Source organism: Eretmochelys imbricata, unplaced genomic scaffold, assembly GCF_965152235.1.
Source record: "Eretmochelys imbricata isolate rEreImb1 unplaced genomic scaffold, rEreImb1.hap1 Scaffold_35, whole genome shotgun sequence".
Taxonomy (NCBI): domain Eukaryota; kingdom Metazoa; phylum Chordata; order Testudines; family Cheloniidae; genus Eretmochelys; species Eretmochelys imbricata.
In genome coordinates, this window is record NW_027554347.1 from 393,079 (window position 1) to 414,168 (window position 21,090).

Here is a 21,090-nt window from a genome sequence, read left to right on the forward strand (position 1 = left end):
TAGAGGCGGGCGGGGGGCGTTAGGGGCGGGGTATAAAGGGGCTGGGGGCGTTAGAGGCGGGCGGGGGGCGTTAGGGGCGGGGTATAAAGGGGCTGGGGGCGTTAGAGGCGGGAAGGCGGTGTTAGGGGCGGGGTATAAAGGGGCTGGGGGCGTTAGAGGCGGGCAGGCGGCGTTAGGGGCGGGGTATAAAGGGGCTGGGGGCGTTAGAGGCGGGCGGGCGGTGTTAGGGGCGGGGTATAAAGGGGCTGGGGGCGCTAGAGGCGGGCGGGGGGCGGGGTATAAAGGGACTGGGGGCGTTAGAGGCGGGCGGGGGGCGTTAGGGGCGGGGTATAAAGGGGCTGGGGGCGTTAGAGGCGGGCGGGGGGCGTTAGGGGCGGGGTATAAAGGGGCTGGGGGCGTTAGAGGCGGGCGGGCGGCGTTAGGGGCGGGGTATAAAGGGGCTGGGGGCGCTAGAGGCGGGCGGGGTATAAACGGGCGGGGCGGGGAATAAAGGGGCTGGGGGCGCTAGAGGCGGGCGGGGTATAAACGGGCGGGGCGGGGAATAAAGGGGCTGGGGGCGCTAGAGGCGGGCGGGGTATAAACGGGCGGGGCGGGGAGCGTTAGGGGCCGGGTATAAATTGCCGCGGGGCGGGGCCAGGCTCCCCATTTTGTGGGTTATACATCTTCCCCGAACCAAACAGGCGCCGTCGATCCCCCTAGTGGCCGTCAATCATCAAACTCCATCTATTCTGGGAGCCAGGATCCTCTCGGGCCCGCCTTCTATTCCCGTCAATCACCTCTGCATTGTCCAATCAGAAACCTGGTTCGCTCTCAGGGCTCGCCTCCCAATCTCTGGTCTCAACCAAGTCCTTGAAAATCAGACAGGTAGTGTCCCTGGGGAGCCAGCCTCCCGTGTAGCCTATCAATCACTTTTTTAAAGTCCAATCAGAAGAGTCGACGCCTTCTTTTTTCTGCTGTCCCGCCTCCCTGTTTCCAGGGCGAGTCATATGGTAACTGTCCAATCAGAGAGGCCGCGCTGTTAGTCTCCAAGCTGCCACAAGTTCTGCTTCTCGCAAGCTGTCACTCTCCACCCAATCCCCGAGTTGGCCTGTGCTTCACATCCCCGCCTCTCCTGTCACGATGGAGGAGGGCCAATCAACGTGCCGAATTTTCTACAACGCCCTCTACCCCCCTTGGTGTTGAGACGAGGAGCCAATCAGAGGGCGCCGGGCTTGCCCTTCCTCTCTCTTCTTCCGTTAGAGGCGGCTGCAGCTCCAAAGATGTAAACAAGGCCTCGCGCTGCGACCGTTGGCGGGTGAGGAAGGTCTCGCGGTTAGGGGAAAGGAGGGGGAGAGAGTTTGGAGGCTTCTGATTGGCCACGGCCGGCCCGCAGGGGAGGGGGAGGAGGAGGAGGAGGTTGTTGGGGGAATCCGGTGGGTTCTGATTGGTGGGGGGGAAGGGAGCTGGGTTGTGGACGGGGATAGCCAGAGTGCCCCCCTAAGTACAGGACGTTCTGATTGGTGGGTCTGGGGGAATATAGGGCGCTCTGATTGGAAGCCCCCCGGTTGGTGCAGTGGTTTTCAGCCTTTTGTACCGGTGACCCCTTTCACACAGCACGCCTCTGAGCGCGACCCCCGCTTGTCCATGTTTAACACCAGCGGGGCTTGGGGTGGAGGCCGACCGCTCGCAACCCCGTGTAATCACCGAGGGGGCCCGACCCCCAGTTTGAGAACCCCTGGGCTGGTGGGTTAGAGGCTGGCATATGAGAGGGGGCAAGAATCGAGGCGGGGTTGGCTGTGCAGTCAGGCCCCTGTGATTGGTGGGTGGCACACTGAGGGGAGCAAGAGTGCCCCCTGAGTATAAGGCGCTCTGATTGGTGGATGGCTGCTAACAAGTCATTGGTGGGTCCCTGTGCTATCTTGAGCGGAGCAAGTGTGTCCCCTGAGCATAGGGTCCTCTGATTGGTGGGGAAGGGAGCAGGGCACTGAATGTACAGGTCTGATTGGTGGGCAGGGAAGCAGCCCTCATTGGTGGGTAGCTGCAGTATGTATCACAATTGGCCCCCTGAGGATAAAGGGCTGTGATTGGTGGGTGGCTGTGGCAGATTGAGTGGGGACCATAGGGTCCCCTGAGGATAAAGGGCTGTGATTGGTGGGTGGCTGTGGCCGATTGAGTGGGGACCATAGGTTCCCCTGAGGATAAAGGGCTGTGATTGGTGGGTGGCTGTGGTAAACTGAGTGGAGGCAATAGGCCTCTGATTGGTGGCTAAAGGTTTTCTTTTCAGGGAGCTTCTTGTTCCTGACTGGCTGTGCGGGGAATGGGAGAGGAGCCAACACAGCAAACCCCTGGGCCTAGTTCTAGACAATGCTATAGGCATGGGCTCTCGTAGCAGCAGCGCCAGCTCTGGGGGCCAGGACCCCCAGGACGGCAGGCCCCAGAGGGGCTCCAGGCTCCTGGGGAGGGAGGAGGAGGAGGAGAACGACGATTTGGATCTGGCCCAGGTACTGGCAAATCTACTGCGCAGGTAACTTACTTCACTGCCTACTTCTCTACGTGCAGCACAGGGAGTCTTCCCACCTGCCTAGGGTTGCTAACTGTCTAATTGCCCAAACTCAAAATCCTTGCCCCGCCCCTTCCCTGAGGCCATGCTTCCCTCCCACTCCATCCCTGCTTTCCCCCACCCTCGCTCACTTTCACCGGGCTGAGGCACAGGGGTTGGGGTGCGGGAGTAGGTTTGGGTTATGGGGTCTGGGAGGGAGCTTGGGTGCAGGAGGGGCTTAGGGCTGGGGCAGGGGCTTGGGTGTGGGTTCTGGGCTGGGGGTTGGGGCAGAGGGGTTTGGCGTGTGGGAGGGGGGGTCTGGACTCAGCCTGGGATGGGCAGGGGTTTGGGGTGCAGGACAGGATGCAGGGATCTGGCTCTGGGAGGGAGTTTGGGTGCGGGAGGGGGCTCAGGGCTAGGGCAAGGGTTTGGGGTGCAGGCTCCAGGAAGCACTTTGGGTGGGGGCTCCCGGAAGCGATCGGAATGTCCAGCTCCTAGGCTCAGGGCCAGCTAGGTAGCTCTGCACACTGCCCCTGCCTGCAGACACTGCTCCCGCAGTTCTGATTGTCTGGGAACCACAGCCAATGGGAGCTGCGGACCCAGCGCTCAGGGTGGGGGCAGTGCGCAGAGGCCCCTCGGCCTCCCCTGCACATAGGAGCTCCCCTGCACATAGGAGCAGCCACTTCCAGGAGCCGCATGGAGCCAGGGCAGGCAGGAAACCTGCCTCTAGCCCCGTTGCACCACTTGATTTTTAGTGGCCTAAAATCTCCTGGATTGGGTTCAGCAGCATCTGGGAGTTTGAGGCTGATTCCAGGAGATGCCTGGCCAATCTGGGAGGGTTGGCAACCCTACGTCTGGGGCCTTTGCCCTCTAGGGGGTGCCAGCTCCAGCCTGGCCTCAGCTGGCATAGGGAGTGGGCGCTGGGGCTTCTCCCCTCCCCTCCCAAGTGGAATCACAAGACAGGATGCAGTGTGAATGCAATGACGACTCTGCTGCTGGATCGAATCAGTCGCTCCATGACTGGCCCTGGCAGACTTCTTCCCTGCGGGATCCATGAGACGCAAGCAGAAAATCCAATTGGAACCATCAGCATGTCGGGGGCAGGTGGGAAGAGGGGAAACCTCAAATTTAACCTCTGTGGGACTGGAATTAAATAGTGGCTCATCAGGTGACCCCGAGCTCCCAGGGAGACTTTGTGGTCCGACCGCTAGGGGAATATCACACCGGAGCCGAGAGGGTTTGGTCCAGATGATCACGCGGCTCCCTTCTAGCCTAAGAATCGACAAATCCTTCACACCAGGGCACTGAATTCTGAGAACAGGAAACAAATGCAGGTTTCTAGATGGCGCACCCCAGACTCCTGGGTTCTATCCCTCCACGATGCCAGAGGCCTTCTGGTCTAGGGTTTGGGACGGGGGCTGAAGGGGAGGTCGGGCTGATGAATGAGCTCTGGTTTCTGCACCCCGCAGAGGTCAGATTCGGTTGGTGCCAGGCGGAGGCGCAGCCAGTGTCCAGGTGGTCCAGACACTGTCCGATTCAGACGATGACAACGACAACGCCTGGGAGGGGCGGTTGGGAGACAGTTACAACCCCCCAGGTACAGACCAGGATGCCTGGGCTCTGCCCCCAGCTCTGGGAGGGGAGTGAGGACTAATCGTTAGAGTGGGGCGGGGGAGCTGGGAGCCAGGACTCCTGGGTTCTGTGCCCAGCTCTGGGAGGGGAGTGTGGGCTAGTGATTATAACAGGGGAGCTGGGACTCCTGGGTTCTGTTCTCTGCTGCTATTTATACCTGGTACATCTCTCTGCCCCCCCACAGTGGACTCTGCGCCTGACACCCGGGACGTGGAAAGTAATGAGATCAAAACCCAGATCCAGCTGGCAAATGGGATGCTGGGCTCCAGGCGAGCCAACCGCAGCATCCCCCACCTCCTCCGCCAGGTACGTGGCCCCTCTTGCAGGGGAGCCCTAGGGCCAAAGGGGAGTGGGGTCTGGTGGGTTAGAGCACAGAGCCTGGGCGCCCGGACTCTGGGGTTCTCACACCCGCTTTGTTCCCTCTGCAGAGAGAGTGGGGCTTGTGCCACAACAGCAGCTTTTCCCCGGGCGAGTGCTCCCGTGTGATGTCCCAGTGAGTATCGGTGGAGCGGGGTGGGTGGGGGGGCCTTGGCAGGGGACTCCCCACTGACCCTGTGCTCTCTTCACCCCCCAGTTTCCTGCCCAACCAGCTGGCATTCACTGACTCCTACTCCCAGAAGGTCTTCTGCGGTGTCTACTCCAGGGATGGACAGCTCTTCATGTCCGCCAGTCAAGGTATGGGAGGGGGGCCCTCAGGGTGGCTCACCAGCTTACCCACAATCCCCTCTGCTCTTGCCACAGGGCTCCCACTGAAGCCTGGCCGCTTGTCTTTGTGGGTAAGCGACATCCCAGAATATTCTCTCCTGCCTTTCAGAAGAGAGTAGTACCAGCTTGCAGTGCCACCCACCCGCTTGGCATTGTGGGTCAGGGTCATGCCCTTGTGCATTGTGGGTAACCACTCTACCAGAATCCTCTCCGGTCCCATCTGAGGGTCCTTCAGGGGAGCAATCTGGGAGGGCCCTTACCCACAATGCAAAGCAGCTGAGCTGTGCAGGGAGCTCTTGGGCGAGAGCAGAGAGGATTCTGGGAGGGCGCTGGGTGGTAGATGCTCAGTGCCGCCCCTTCCCTGTTTTGCAATGTGGGTACGGGCCATCCTAGCATCCTCCCTCCTAACCCCTCCCCTCTCTCCCTGCCCCCCTCCCAGACCAGATGATCCGCCTGTATGACTGCCGCCACAGATGCTTCCGGAAGTTCAAGAGCATCCAGGCACGGGATGTGGGCTGGAGCATCCTGGACGTCACCTTCACCCCCGACGGAAGCCACTTCCTCTACTCCAGCTGGTCCGACTACAGTGAGTAGGGACTGGGGGCAGAGCCTGCCTTAGCCCCCCTGCCCCCAGGCAGGAAGCACTGACCAATGTGTCTCTCCCTACCTCCCTCCACCAGTTCACATCTGTAACATCTATGGCGATGGAGATGTCCACACAGCACTGGATCTGAGGTAATGGGGGTGGGGACTGCCATAATAAGTGGGATTGGAGGGGTCAGCTATCATGATATGGAGGGATTAAAGGGGGTATTGGTCGTTGGTCTGGGTGGGGGCGATTGCCCGGCAGGCAACATATGCCCCACTTTGCAGAGGGAGGAGACTCTTCTCCCCAGCCCTGACCCTGGATCCCTGCCTGTCTGCCCCAGGGGGAGAGCCCTCCCTGACCCCCAGATCAGAGGATCAGTTAGACCCAGAGCATGGGAGAAAGAGCCACCAGCCAGGCATTGAGGGAAAAGATTCCCTGAGCCCACTCCCTCTAGTGTTCCACCTTCTGCTGTGGCAGATCCCTGATGTCTCAGAGGAAGATGGAGGGGAGAGAATATCCAACATGCATCTGGCCAGTCTTCCATCTCGGTTCCTTCCTGACCCCTCCAGGCTGCAAGCCCTGAAGCATGAGATTGGAGGTTGGGTGTCCGCTTCAAATGAACGCATGGGGCAGGGGGACAATGCAGGCCCATCCTGTTCTCCCCAGAGACATGAAGGAAGGGGAAGAGCAGGGGGACCCATAGATTCATGGACTCTGAGGACCACGCCCTCCCGCGTTGCAGGATTTCAGTGTCTGTCTCTCCTCGTCGTAGGCCGAACGAGCGCCGGTTCGCCGTCTTCTCCCTCACGGTCTCCTCTGATGGGCGGGAGGTGATTGGCGGGTAAGTCACAAGGGGGGCCCCACCCCCCCAGAGCCAAGAGCAGCCGCAGGTGGGCTCCTGCATTTCCAATCTGGTCATGTGGTGAGAGCAGAGGATTCTGGGATGGCCCTTACCCATAATGCACATCTGGGATGGCCACTGCCTACAATGGACTTCTGGGCGTCCCTCCCACCCCTTTCTAAAACGCCCTTGGGTGAGAGCAGAGAGGATTCTGGGACAGCACTTGACCACCCAGCCATGCGCTGTGGCTCTTACCCACAATGCATAGCAAGGTGAGCCCCACTGAGCCAGGTTAGACCAGCTGGGCACCCCTCAGGCCCAAACCTCTCCACCAGAGGGGCAGGATCACTCTCTCTGCCCTTCAGACCCTGCCCTATCTCCAGCCTCACTGCCTGATGCCTCAGTTTCCCCTCCCCAGGGCTAACGACGGGTGCATCTACATATTCGACCGGGAGCAGAATAAACGGACACTCAAGGTACCTCCCCTGCTGGGGGGCAGGCGGACACACTGGGGCAGGGAGGGTTCTGGGAGGATGCTTACCCACAATGCTGTGCGGGTTGGTTCACTGGGAGCCCCTTGGTGACAGCAGAGCGAATTCTGGGCACAGGCGTTTGCGTGACACTCCCAGCCCCAGAATGCTTTTAAAAACCGGAGTTTTATTGAACTCAGTATCCAGAACTGAACAGCCCCAGCTTGCCAAGCACCTGCTGCTGAGCCCCCTGAATTCTGCTCCTGCACCCCGACCTGTCCCCTTTGACCTCTTCAGTCAACTTCCAATCCTTAAGGCACGTAGTGCAGGGAAACATTGCCGGGGCGCTGCCTTGCGAGTGCTACGTTCTCCCCTCGGAAACAGAAATAACGTGGTACTGTGGTCCAGCGCTCCCTGCAATGCATTAGCAGCCGCTGGGAGGCCCGCTAGCTCGTAAGCGCCATCTCAGCTGTGCCAGGCCTTTGTGCAAGACTACAAAGCTGAGATACCATGGGCAGAAGGGACCAGCGTGCACATCTCCTCTGACCTAGATACCGCAGCTCATAGACCTCCCCCAATAATTCCTAGAGCAGCTCTCTTGATTTTTAAAATCACCGGTGATGGAGAATTCACCATGACCCTTGGTACGTTGTTCCAATGGTTAATTACTCTCATGGTTAAACATTTATGCCTCATGTCTAGTCCGGGAGGAAGCACAGGCAGGAATGTCTGTGAGGGGAGGGCTCCTGCCTCATATTGAGAATGAGGGGCGATCAGCAGGTTATCTCCAGTGCTTATATACGAATGCACAAAGCCTTGGAAACAAGCAGGGAGAACTGGAGGTCCTGGTGATGTCAAGGAATTATGACGTGATTGGAATAACAGAGACTTGGCGGGATAACTCACATGACTGGAGTACTGTCATGGATGGTTATAAGCTGTTCAGGAAGGACAGGCAAGGCAGAAAAGGTGGGGGAGTAGCACTGTATGTAAGGGAGCAGTATGACTGCTCAGAGCTCCGGTACGAAACTGCAGAAAAACCTGAGTGTCTCTGGATTAAGTTTAGAAGTGTGAGCAACAAGAGTGATGTCGTGGTGGGAGTCTGCTATAGACCACCGGACCAGGGGGATGAGGTGGATGAGGCTTTCTTCTGGCAGCTCGCAGAAGCTACTAGATCGCACGCCCTGGTTCTCATGGGTGACTTTAATTTTCCTGATATCTGCTGGGAGAGCAATACAGCGGTGCACAGACAATCCAGGAAGTTTTTGGAAAGCGTAGGGGACAATTTCCTGGTGCAAGTGCTAGAGGAGCCAACTAGGGGGGAGCTTTTCTTGACCTGCTGCTCACAAACCGGGAAGAATTAGTGGGGGAAGCAAAAGTGGATGGGAATCTGGGAGGCAGTGACCATGAGTTGGTTGAGTTCAGGATCCTGACACAGGGAAGAAAGGTAAGCAGCAGGATATGGACCCTGGACTTCAGGAAAGCAGACTTCGACTCCCTCAGGGAACGGATGGGTAGGATCCCCTGGGGGACTAACATGAAGGGGAAAGGAGTCCAGGAGAGCTGGCTGTATTTCAAGGAATCCCTGTTGAGGTTACAGGGACAAACCATCCCGATGTGTCGAAAGAATAGTAAATATGGCAGGCGACCAGCTTGGCTTAACGGTGAAATCCTAGCGGATCTTAAACATAAAAAAGAAGCTTACAAGTGGAAGGTTGGACATATGACCAGGGAAGAGTATAAAAATATTGCTCGGGCATGTAGGAATGATATCAGGAGGGCCAAATCGCACCTGGAGCTGCAGCTAGTGAGAGATGTCAAGAGTAACAAGAAGGGTTTCTTCAGGTATGTTGGCAACAAGAAGAAAGCCAAGGAAAGTGTGGCCCCCTTAATGAATGAGGGAGGCAACCTAGTGACAGAGGATGTGGAAAAAGCTAATGTACTCAATGCTTTTTTTGCCTCTGTCTTCACTAACAAGGTCAGCTCCCAAACTGCTGCGCTGGGCATCACAAAATGGGGAAGAGATGGCCAGCCCTCTGTTTAGAAAGAGGTGGTTAGGGACTATTTAGAAAAGCTGGACGTGCACAAGTCCATGGGGCCGGACGAGTTGCATCCGAGAGTCCTAAAGGAATTGGCGGCTGGGATTACAGAGCCATTGGCCATTATCTTTGAAAACTCGTGGCAAACGGGGGAAGTCCCGGATGACTGGAAAAAGGCTAATGTAGTGCCAATCTTTAAAAAAGGGAAGAAGGAGGATCCTGGGAACTACAGGCCAGTCAGCCTCACCTCAGTCCCTGGAAAAATCATGGAGCAGGTCCTCAAAGAATCAATCCTGAAGCACTTACATGAGAGGAAAGTGATCAGGAACAGTCAGCATGGATTCACCAAGGGAAGGTCATACCTGACTAATGTAATGTCCTTCTATGATGAGATTACTGGTTCTGTGGATGAGGGGAAAGCAGTGGATGTATTGTTTCTTGACTTTAGCAAAGCTTTTGACACGGTCTCCCACAGTATTCTTGTCAGCAAGTTAAAGAAGTATGGGCTGGATGAATGCACTATAAGGTGGGTAGAAAGTTGGCTAGATTGTCGGGCTCAACGGGTAGTGATCAATGGCTCCATGTCTAGTTGGCAGCCGGTGTCAAGTGGAGTGCCCCAGGGGTCGGTCCTGGGGCCGGTTTTGTTCAATATCTTCATAAATGATCTGAAGGATGGTGTGGATTGCACTCTCAGCAAATTTCTGGATGATACTAAACTGGGAGGAGTGGTAGATAACGCTGGAGGGCAGGGATAGGATACAGAGGGACCTAGACAAATTGGAGGATTGGGCCAAAAGAAATCTGATGAGGTTCAATAAGGATAAGTGCAGAGTCCTCCACTTCGCACGGAAGAACCCAATGCACAGCTACAGACTAGGGACCGAATGGCTAGGCAGCAGTTCTGCGGAAAAGGACCTAGGGGTGACAGTGGACGAGAAGCTGGATATGAGTCAGCAGTGTGCCCTTGTTGCCAAGAAGGCCAATGGCATTTTGGGATGTATAAGTAGGGGCATAGCGAGCAGATCGAGGGACGTGATCGTCCCCCTCTATTCGACATTAGTGAGGCCTCATCTGGAGTCCTGTGTCCAGTTTTGGGCCCCACACTACAAGAAGGATGTGGATAAATTGGAGAGAGTCCAGCGAAGGGCAACAAAAATGATTAGGGGTCTGGAGCACATGACTTATGAGGAGAGGCTGAGGGAACTGGGATTGTTTAGTCTGCAGAAGAGAAGAATGAGGGGGGATTTGATAGCTGCTTTCAACTACCTGAGAGGTGGTTCCAGAGAGGATGGTTCTAGACTATTCTCAGTGGTAGAAGAGACCATTACTCCTTGTCCTGTCCTCAAGTTGCAGTGGGGGAGGTTTAGGTTGGATATTAGGAAAAACTTTTTTTCACTAGGAAGGTGATGAAACACTGGAATGCATTACCTAGGGAGGTGGTAGAATCTCCTTCCTTAGAAGTTCTTAAGGTCAGGCTTGACAAAGCCCTAGCTGGGATGATTTAATTGGGTATTGGTCCTGCTTTGAGCAGGGGGTTGGACTAGATGACCTCCTGAGGTCCCTTCCAACCCTGATATTCTGTGATTCTATGATTCTATGAATTTGTCTAGCTTCAACATCCAGCCACTGGGTCCCATCACAGCTTCGTCAGCTAGACTGCAGAGCCCATTATCAAATATTTGTTCCCCATGTAGGAACTTACATAGGGTGATAGAGTCAGCCCTTAACCTGCTCTGTGTCAGACTCCAGGAGCTTAAGTGGTTTGACTTCTCATTCGAAGGCAGGTTTTCCAAACCTTGAATCCTTCTCATAGCTCTTCCCTGAACCCTGTCCAACTGCGCTTGAACTGCGGACATCACAGCTGGGCATAGCATTCCAGTGGTCGCACCAGTGCCAAACTCCTAGGTAAAATAACCCCTGGATGAAGCAGTGCAAATAATGGATTTTGTGCTTCCCTGGCGATTCCAAAATAATTTTTTGCTTCGGATTGGCCTAAAAACCAAACCTTTTGACAGATCAACCTCCGAAAATAATTTGTTCCGGGTGGAGTGAAACATTTTGACACAACCACGAGGGGTGGTTTTACTGCTGACCATTTAAAAGCATTTGTTTCTTAATCAAATGAAAGAAGATTTTGAACAGAAAGTTGGGAAATGGAGACACACCACGTTTCGATTTTGGGGGAGGGGTTCCCTCGCCTGCTTTCTCTCCCCCCCCCCCCCCCCCCAAACAATTTGAAACCAGCTCAAATTGGCAAAAAGTTTCAGCGTCACAAGATTCTGTTTCAAAGAAACTTTTTTCTGGGCTATGTGGCATGTGACAGGCACAAGGCCGTCCCGGTGATGCGTCCCCCAGTCTGATAGTTGGGTTTAGACGTTACGTAGGTGTTCAAATGTCGTCACCGCTGGACGTCTTTTCTCTCTAGCTCTGAGCGTCCGCTGGTGATTTCGCCTCTTGTCTGCTACAGCTTTCAGACTCCACGGTCTCGTTGTGGCAGTCGCACCTTCCAGAGTTCGGATTGGCAGCTCCCAAACCATCCTGCTCCTTCCCCAGCCATGGATGGAAGGGTTCAGAGTTCAGCGTCTGCGGACGTCATGTAACGCAGTTGATCTTCAGTCTGCAAGTCACTGGGGTCTGAATTTCTCTCCTCAATCTGAGCTCAGATTGGGCTAGTTTGCCTTGTTCCCTGCATCTTCTGTGGTGGCGCTGAAGTTACAAAGCAGTAAAAACTCTTTGCCACCCGCTTTTATTCTGTCGTCTGGACAATCCTTTCAAGAGCTGGACATCTAGCTTGAAAACCTGGACCCCCTGAAAGATTCCTGCCAAATACTCTGTCCCCCTGTTCAGGAGCCGCGCAAGGCGCTGGCTGATCCTAGCAATTTGTTCCACCTCTTTATGGCCTCTTTGGAGTAATCAGTAAACCCAGCTCCAGCTAAGATACAGAAGAGGGGGGTTTGCCATGTCGTGGTAGACCAACCAGGCTTGTGTGTTTCACCTCAGACTCAGGAATCTGCTCTCCATAATTCCCGCTAAAGTTCAGCCGGATCTTTTTGTTTCCTGACAAGCTCCGCCTCCCGTTGGAGGCTAAGGCCGGAGTAAACCACCTGAGTCCCAGCTTCTGGGATTTTGGGCTTGGCAGAAATCCCCACTTCCGAGCCCCACCCCAGCTGCCCTTTTCCTCGGGAGTGGCTGGTTGTGCTATTTGATTTAAACGCGCCATCGAGGCTGGGGGTGACACCGTTCCCATGGGTGTTTGGCTCTTCGTTCCCTTCGCTCTCCCCTGAGCCTCTGTGAAATCTTTCAGCCCGCTGCCCTTTGTTTGATCTTCCTTTGTTAACTCCAGCAATGGAGGCATCCCTGAGCTCCCGTCTCCTCCCTGTTTCCGCATAGTTCTGTACTGTGGGGTGACCCCAGAAATGCTCGCCCCCAGGCCAGGAGCAGCACCCGCAGCCCTGCTGACCTGTCCCCCTTTCGCCGCTTTAGCTGAGCGCCAGCCCTTAAGAGGGAAGCAGAGCAGGGAAATGGCCTTCGAAGAGCTAATGCCACTGGGCCAAGCGGCTAGGTCCTTTGAGCAAGAGCAGAGAAGATTCTGGGAGAGGGTTTACCTACAATGCAAAGCAGCTGGGCTGCCCTTGGAGCCCTTGGGAGGACAGAGGATTATGGAAGGGGGCTTACCCACAATCATAGAATCATCGAACTGGAAGGGACCTCGAGAGGTCATCTAGTCCAGTCCCCTGTACTCAAGGCAGGATTAAGAATTATCTAGAGCAGGGATCTCAAACTCAAATCACCACGAGGGCCACATGAGGACAAGTACATTGCCCAAGGGCCGCATCACTGACACCCCTCCTGCCGCTACCCCCCACTCCACCCCTTCCCCAAAGTCCCCATCCCAACTGCACGCCCCTCCCTGTCCCTATTCTAACCCCTTCCCCCAAATCCCCACCTCTTCTCCACCTCTTCCCCTGAGCACGCTTGTCCCCACTCCTCTCCCCCCCTCCCCCCCGGAAAGCGCTAAGCGCCACCAAACAGCTGTTTGGTGGTGGGAAGTGCCTGGAGGTAGGCAGAGGAGTCGGGAGGCAGTGGGGGAGGGGGAGGTTGGCGGCCGCAGCAAATCGGGCCGCATGTTTTGAAACCCCTGATCGAGACCATCCCTGACAGATGTTTGTCTAACCTGCTCTTCAAAATCTCCTGTGACGGAGATTCCACAACCTCCCTGGGCAATTTATTCCAATGCCCAACCACCCTGACAGGAAGTTTTTCCTCATGTCCAACCTAAACTGCCCTTGCTGCAATTTAAGCCCATTGCTTCTTGTCCTGGCCTCCGAGGCTAAGAAGAACAATTCTTCTCCCTCCTCTTTGTAACAACCTTTTATGTACTTGAAAACTATTAACCTGTCCCCCCCTCGGTCTTCTCTTCTCCAGACGAAACAATCGCAGTTCTTTCAGTCTTCCCTCACCCGGCCCATGTTTTCTAGACCTTTCATCATTTCTGTTGCTCTTCTCTGGACTCTCTCCAATTTGTCCACATCCTCCCTGAAATGTGGCACCCAGAACTGGACACAATACTCCAGTTGAGGCCTAATCAGCGTGGAGTAGAGCAGAAGGATTACTTCTCGTGTCTTGCTTCCAGCACTCCTGCTCATACAGCCCATAATGATGTTCCCTTGTTTTGCAACAGCGTTACACTGGTGACTCATATTTAGCTTATGATCCACTATGACACCCAGATCCCTTTCCACAGTGCTCCTAGGCAGTCATTTCGCGTGTGTGTGCACGTGCGCAACTGATTGTTCCTCCTAAGGGGAGGACTTTGCATTTGTCCATATTGAATGTCATCCTGTTTACTTCAGACCATTCTCTCCAGTTTGTCCAGATCATTTTGAATTTTAATCCTATTCTCCAAAGCACTTGCAGCCCCTCCCAGCTGGGTATCGTATTCAAACTTTATCAGTGTGCTCTCTAGGCCATTATCTACATCATTGATGAAGATATTGAACAGAACCGGACCCAGAACCGATCCCGGCGGGACCCCACTCGTTATGCCCTTCCAGCATGACTGTGAATCAGTGATAGTTACTCTCTGGGAATTATTTCCAACCACTTATGCACTCACCTTACAGTAGTTCCATCTTAGTTGTATTTCCCTAGTTTGTTTTATGCAAAGCAGCTGGGCCCCACTGGGTCCCTGGAGTGAGAGCAGGAGAGGTAGGCAGCTTACCCACAATGCAAAGTAGCTGGACTGCCCTGGATGGGACAGAGAGGATTATGGGAGGGCACTTACCCACAGTGCAAAGCGACTGGGCTGCCCTGGGAGGGCAGGGGAGCATTTGTGGAGGGCGCTTACCCACAATGTCTTATAACCCCTCACCCCCCCAGATCGAGTCCCATGAAGACGACAGTGAACGCCGTGGCTTTCCGCCGACGGCAGCTCCCACATCCTCTTCTCGGGGGGGCGACGATGCCATCTGCAAGGCGTGGGACCGGCGCACCATGCGGGGAGGACGACCCCAAGCCGGTGGGGATGCTGGTGCTGGCCACCAGGACGGGATCACCTTCATCGACAGCAAGGTGAGGGCCCCTTAGGGGTAGAGTTCTGCCCTGTGGGATGGGGTGCTGGGTGCAGGATGCTGACCCATCTCTGCCTCCCCCCTGCCCCAGGGAGATGCCGCTATTTGATTTCCAAACTCCAAGGACCAGACCATCAAGCTGTGGGACATCCGGAGGTTCTCGGGGCCTGAGGGGCTGGAGGCGTCACGCCAGGCTGTCACCCAGCAGAACTGGGATTACCGCTGGCAGCAGGTGCCCAAGAAAGGTCAGGCCTAGGGCGTGTAGGCGTGAGACGTGAGGTGGGGGGTGGGAAGGGAGGGGGCAGGGGCCCTGGGATGGGAAGCAGGACACGAGGTGGGGTGGCGGTGGGGAAGTGGGACAGGATTGTGGGCATAGGGGATGGGGGCAGGGAGGGGAAGTGGAATGAGGGTGGCGGAGGAGAAAAGGAGGGGACGGGGACAGGAAGTGGGGGGCACCGTGTGGTGTTCTGGGGCAAGGGTGGGACAGGCAAGGCAAGGGCACTGTTCAGCTCGGGTGGGGCAGAAAGTGGTTGGCAAGAAGGAGGAAGTGGAGTGCAATGGTGGGGAAGGGGAGGCAGAGAGTAGAAGTCAAGGGGGATGCAGGAAGTGGCATAAAAGGTGACCTTGAGCCTGTCCCCTTGGAGTGGGGGAGCGAAGCAGGAAGTCCCACCCTGGGGAGGGATCTGGTGTGAGTGCGGGTGGGCTCTAACCCTGTCAATCTCCAGTCTGGCGCAAAACCAAGCTGCCGGGCGACAGCTCCCTGATGACGTACCGGGGTCCATGGGGTGCTGCACACGCTGATCCGCTGCCGCTTCTCGCCCCCGCACCGCACCGGCCAGCAGTACATCTACAGCGGCTGCTCCACCGCAAGGTGGTGGGGTGAGTAAGGCGGGGTCAACACCTGCCCCCGGGGCAAGGACAGAGAGTGGGGGAGCAAAACAGGAAGTCCCACCCACCATACAAGGGCCCGAAACAGGAAGTCCTGTCTGCGGGAGGTGGGGATGGGGCTATGACGTGGGGCAGGGCCACTGCCTGGACAGAGGTTGGGAGTGGGCCCCCCAGTGTACATACACATGGTGGCGCCACTGTGTGGGAGGGGCTAGTGTGGGTAGGGGGGTGGGGCAAAGCCTATGGGACCCTCCTGCCTGGCCCCTGAGCACCTGGGCCTGGAGGCCAGCCCCTAGCCCCTCCCCTGCTGTTCCCCCTCCCCCGCAGCTGCAATGCTCGGGGGTGGGGGTGGGGGCTGCAGATTCCCAGCCTGACCCGGTGCTCCAGACAGCATGGTAAGGGGGCAGGGGTGTGGGTAGGGGGCGGGGCGGTCAGAGGGTGGGGAACGGGGGCTTGAATGGGGGCAGGGGTCCCCGGGAGGCAGTCAGGAAGGAGAGGAGGGGTTCGATGGGGCAGTTGGGGGTCTGGGGCTGGTCAGGGACAGGGAGGGGTGGATGGGCAGAGGTCCCGGGGGGGGGTCAGATGGGACAGGAGTCCTGGGGGGCCATCAGGAAGGAGAGGAGGGGTTGGATGGGGCGGCGGAGGGTTGGGGGACAGGGAGGGGTAGAGGGGGCAGGAGTCCAGGGAAGTAGGGGGGGTCGGCGGTGGGGGCAGGCCCCCGCCTGACTGTTTGGGGAGACGCACCCTCCCCTCCCTGGCCCTCCAGAGTTTCACCCCCCTGCTGTAGGGGGGAGGGGTCCAAAGGAAGATCCGGTCCCCTTCCTTGTGAAATAGGGGGGTGGGGTGGGGGGCAGCTGACCTAGGGAAAGGTCAGGAGGGCTCATAGTGGGGGGGCAGGTGGCCCGACCTATTGGAGTGGGCTGGGGGGAGGGAAACCCCCCTTCTTCGGGGAGTAACCCCCTTGCTGCTCTGCCCCCCAGTGTATGACCTCCTCAGTGGGCAGATCGTCAAGAAACTGACCAATCACAAGGCCTGCGTGCGTGATGTCAGCTGGCACCCCCTATGAGGAGAAGATTGTCAGCAGCTCGGTGAGTAGGGGGTCCCAGCGGGGGGTGCTCTGCCCAAGGGGGGCCCCAGCAGGGAGAGTGGATCTCAGCAGGGGGGTGCCCTGCCCTGGCAGGGTCACTGGGGTGCGCTGCCCAAATGGGGGACCCCGGCAGGGAGGGAGGGGGATCCAGTGGGGGGCACTCTGCCTGAGGGGGGGGACCCTGGCAGGGAGGGTGGGTCTCAGTGGGGGGCGCTCTGCCCGAGGGGGGACCCCAGCAAGGAGGAGGGGGATCCAGTGGGGGCGCTCTGCCCGAGGGGGGACCCTGGCAGGGCGGGGGGGGGATCCAGCGCGGGGCGCTCTGCCCGAGGGGGGAGCCCGGCAGGGCGGAGGGGGATCTAGTGCGGGGCGCTCTGCCTGAGGGCACTTTCACCCCTTTCTCCCCCCCCCGGCAGTGGACGGCTGTCTACGCCTATGGGAATACCGCCAGGCTGAATACTATGAAGATGATCTCAGGGACCCCCAAAAACCTCCCTCCAGCTGGGGAGCCCCCCGCAAGCTCCCTTGGCTTCTTGGATAACTAGCCCTCAGTGCTTGGACATGTGGAGACTGCATTTGGGTTGCTCTGGGCCCTGCTTTGTGTCATGAACACCCCAAAAATCCTCTGCTCTGGCAGGGGGAGGCTTTCTCTGGCTCAGTACCCCAGGGGCCAGTTGGGGGGAGGAACTCAAACGGAAGAGTCGGTGTTTCCCCCACAGTCACTGGGGTTCAGGGACTTGGGACTCCCCCAGGGGACGTTTGCTGTGTATTATGGACTGATGTGTAATTTACCGGGTGGGGAATGGGGGCACGGGGGCCTGTCCCCTCTAGGGGGCGCCAGCTCCCATCCGGCCCCAAGGCAGGGACTGGCTGGCTTGGGGGGGGGTAGAGAATGGGGTACAGGCCGGATGGGGCCTGCACCCTCTAGAGGGGCTTTGGGGGACCCTCCAGCAGGAATCTCTCTACCCCCCCCTAAATTTGGGGGGTGGCAGCCTCCAGCCAAGCTCCATCTTCTTGATGTGCTCTCCTAGCCCCCCAGGTCCCCCTTGGCCCGCTCAGAGAGGGGGTGTGGGCCGGATGTGGGGTCCCCCTGTTTGGCCTCCCCTGGGGTGATCTTGGGGGGCCTTTCCCCACCCTGCCGGGACGGTGGGGTGAGCGGGGGGGCAGGGCCCAGCCCCAGGGGCAGCGGGGGGGCAGCCCGGGGGGGCTGTGGGTTCTGTCTGTGCCATCTGCTGTCTGTCAATAAACCTCTCGACATTCCTCCCGTTGGCCGTGTCCTCGGGGGCGGGGCCCGGGCTCAGCTGCTGCCGCACGTCACTGGCGGCCGAGGCCATGGCCGGGAGCGGGGGCCGCCTGCCCCTCGCCCTGCTGGCCCCTGTGGCCGCCGGGGCCCGGGCCCTGGCCCGGGGGCTGGTGTTCCTGTGCAGCGAGCGCTGTGCCTGGCTCCTGGGCGCCCCCTGCCTGCGGCGGGCCTATCACGCCTGGCTGGCGGGCGCCGTGCTGCTGGGGCCCCTGCTGCACCCCTTCGCCAACCCCCACGCCATCCTCGCCAACCAGCGCAACTTCTTCAGCCGGTGAGCGCGGGCGGGGAGGCGAGGGCCCGGGCGGGGCGGGCAGGGGAGGCCTGGGGGGGGGGGCGAGGGAGGCCGGGGCTGGGAGGACTGGGGGGGGGGCCTGGGAGGCCCGGGACCCCCCCCTAACCGTGCCCCTTCTCCCCGCAGCACCTTCGTGGCCTCGGCCTGGGGCTGGACTTGCATCCTGGCGGGCGGCTTTGCCCTGCTGGTGAGCTACGGGGCGACGGGCCGGGCGCTGGCCCCCCTGCGCCCGCTGGGCCCGGCTGGCCGTGGGCACAGGGCTGCAGCTGGCCGCCGCCGCCGCCTTCGGGCTCGTGGAGGAGCTGACGGGCTACTGCTACGCCCCGCTGCCGGCCGGCACCCTGCTGCCCCCCGTGCCCGACCGCCCCGGGCTGCCTGGCCGCCGGGCACCGCTGGCGTGGCTACCTGCCCTCCCGGCCCACCTTCCTGCTCACCTTCTGCAGCCTGCTGCTGGCCGAGGAGCTGGCAGTCTTCCGGCGCTACCTGGCCCGCGGCCACCCGGCCGGCACCCCCCTGCGCCTCGTCTTCCTGCTCAACGTGCTGCTGCTCGCCCTGTGGAACCTCCTGCTGCTGGGCACGGCCGTGTACGGCCCGGCCTACGGGCCCCAGCTGGTGGGGGCCGCCCGTGGCCACCCTGGCCTGGTACCTCACCTACCAGGGCTGGTACCGGGCCCGCTGGTCGCCGGGCCGCCCGGGGGGCCGGCCTCTTCCTGAAGGGCGAGCTGCGCGCCTGAGGGCCCCAGGCGGCCGGGAGAAGCCCGGGCCCTTCCCCCGGAGCCTTGAAAGGGGACCCGCGGCCAGGGCGTAGATTGGGGGGGTGGCCTGCTGAGGGAACCCAGGCAGCCTGGGCAAGTGGGGGCAGACCTAGGAGGCCAGGTGCAGGAACCCAGGTGGCCGGGGAGGGCACCCCCTGCCCGTCATCCTCGAAAGGGGCTGATGCTCTCTCCTGAGGGAAATGTGTGTGGGGGGGGTAACTTGTGGGGGGGGAACCTAGGTGTCTGGGAGTTGGGGGTTGTGATGGGGGGAACCCCAAGTGTCTGGGGAGGAATGGAGGCCCCCCTTCCTTTGGGGGGGGCAGAAGAGTGGCGGGGGGCTTAATTCAGGGATGGGGCCCCAGCGATCTGGGGGGATCCCACCATGGAGTGAATAACAGCAGCAGGACCCAGGCATCCGGGGCCCAAATAAAACATGGCCGCCTGCCCTCAGGGGGGGAGAAGCCTGTTGCTGTGGTTTATTGGGATTCCTGGGGCAGGGGGACCCAGGCATCCGGGGAGTGGGAGGGGGGATGCTTGCAGCGTGGGAGTGATGGGGGAAGGGACCCTGGCATCCGGGGGGATTAGCCTGGGGGGGGCACTGCTGGGGGAAAGCTCGCAGCCTGGAGTCCAGTAGAGGGCACTGCTGTGGGAAGCTCACAGCTCAGCAACCCCACTCCCACAGTTGGTGGCGCTGCGGGCGAGGGGAGGGGGGAAGCTCCCAGCCTGGAGCCATACACTCCGCCCCCTGCGGGCACTGCTGGGGGGAAGCTCACAGCCTGGCCATACCTCCCCCCACTGGGGACACGGCTAGGGGAGGTCGCAGCTTAGACATCCCTCCCCTGCTGGGGCCACTGCCTTGGGAAGTTTGCAACCTGGGCCACCCCCCGCTGGGGGCACTGCTGGGGCAAGTTTGCATCCCTGGAGTCCTTCCTCCCCACAGCAGAGGGCACTGCTGTGGGAAGCTCACAGCTCAGCAACCCCCACTCCTACAGCTGGGGGTGCTGCAGGCGGGGGGGGGGGGAAGCTTCCAGTCTGGAGCCATTACGCCCCACTCCCTGCGGGCACTGCTGGGGGAAGCTTACAGCACAGACCCACACACACCTCACCCTCTGGGGGCCACTGCTAAAAGAAGCTTGCAGCCTGGCCATACCTCCCCCCTGGAGGCACTGTTGGGGGAAGCTTGCAGCCTGGCCATCCCTTCCCCCACTGGGGTCACAGCTTGGGGAAGATTGCAGCCTGGACATCCCTCCCTGCTTGGGAACACTGCCGGGGGAAGTTTGCAACCTGGACCACCCTCGCTGGGGGCAACTGCTGGGGGAAGGTCGCAGCCTGGACATCTCTCCCCTACTGTGGACACTGCTGGGGGAAGTTTGCAACCCGGACCACCCCCGCTGGGGGCACTGCTGGGGTAAGGTCCCAGCCTGGAGCCGTACACCCCGCCCCCTGCGGGCACTGCTGGGGGAAGCTCACAGGCCAGCCATCCCTCCGCCGCCGGGGGGCACTGCTGGGGGAAAGCTCGCAGCCCCGGCCATCCCTCCCCCGCCGGGGGCACTGCTGGGGGGAAGCTCGCAGCCCGGCCATCCCTCCCCCGCCGGGGGCACTGCTGGGGGAAGCTCGCAGCCCGGCCATCCCTCCCCCGCCGGGGGCACTGCTGGGGGAAGCTCGCAGCCCGGCCATCCCTCCCCCGCCGGGGGCACTGCTGGGGGAAGCTCGCAGCCCGGCCATCCCTCCCCCCGCTGGGGGCACTGCTGGAGGAAGCTCGCAGCCCCGGCCATCCCCTCCCCCCGCTGGGGGCACTGCTGGAGGAAGCTCGCAGCCCCGGCCATCCCTCCCCCCGCTGGGGGCACTGCTGGAGGGAAGCTCGCAGCCCGGCCATCCCTCCCCCACTGGGACACTGCTGGGGGAAGCTCGCAGCCCGGCCATCCTTTCCTCGCTGGGGGCACGGCTGGGGGAAGCTCGCAGCCCGGCCATCCCGCCCCCCGCGGGGGTCACGGCTGGGGAAGCTCGCAGCCCGGCCATCCCCTCCCCCCGCTGGGGGCACTGCTGGGGGAAGTTTGCAAGCTCGGACCCGCCCCGCTCACTCCGCCAGGACTTCCACCCCCGCCCGCGGCTCCGTCACTTTCGTTTTCACTTGTCAACTCGCACCATCATCCCCCGCGCCCACGCGCCCCCCAGCGCCCCCCCCGCCATGGCTGCGCTGCGGGTCAGCCCCCAGGCCGAGGCCCAGGTAAGGGGAGGGGTCCCTGGCTGGGGGAAATGCGGGACGGGGGGGGGGCAGATTTATATGGGGCCTGGTTGGGAGGACACGGAGGGGGAGTGGGGCGTGGGGGGGCTGGGCTCGGCTCGGAGGAGCAGGGAGGGGGGGCTGCCTGGGGAATTTGGGGTGCAGCTGGGGGTAGATGGA

At 59.9% G+C, this 21,090-nt stretch overlaps 2 protein-coding genes across 2 annotated transcripts; both read left to right on the forward strand.

The window, feature by feature from the left end:
* The first annotated feature begins 1,142 nt into the window (after positions 1-1,142).
* DCAF11 (DDB1 and CUL4 associated factor 11) lies at positions 1,143-17,596 on the forward strand. The gene is given in 17 exon segments (XM_077806933.1): positions 1,143-1,294; positions 2,264-2,503; positions 3,988-4,115; positions 4,335-4,456; positions 4,579-4,643; positions 4,725-4,825; positions 5,295-5,441; positions 5,536-5,590; positions 6,217-6,285; positions 6,704-6,761; positions 14,174-14,365; positions 14,456-14,609; positions 15,090-15,142; positions 15,144-15,243; positions 16,233-16,309; positions 16,311-16,344; positions 16,753-17,596. Coding segments are annotated over 16 exon segments (1,629 nt in total). The 5' UTR covers positions 1,143-1,294; positions 2,264-2,354; the 3' UTR covers positions 16,878-17,596.
* Positions 17,597-17,668: 72 nt separating this feature from the next.
* On the forward strand, positions 17,669-18,891 carry FITM1 (fat storage inducing transmembrane protein 1). Its single transcript, XM_077806932.1, is given in 5 exon segments — positions 17,669-17,910; positions 18,058-18,166; positions 18,168-18,305; positions 18,307-18,555; positions 18,557-18,891. Coding segments are annotated over 5 exon segments (921 nt in total). The 3' UTR covers positions 18,740-18,891.
* The last annotated feature ends 2,199 nt before the right edge of the window (positions 18,892-21,090 follow it).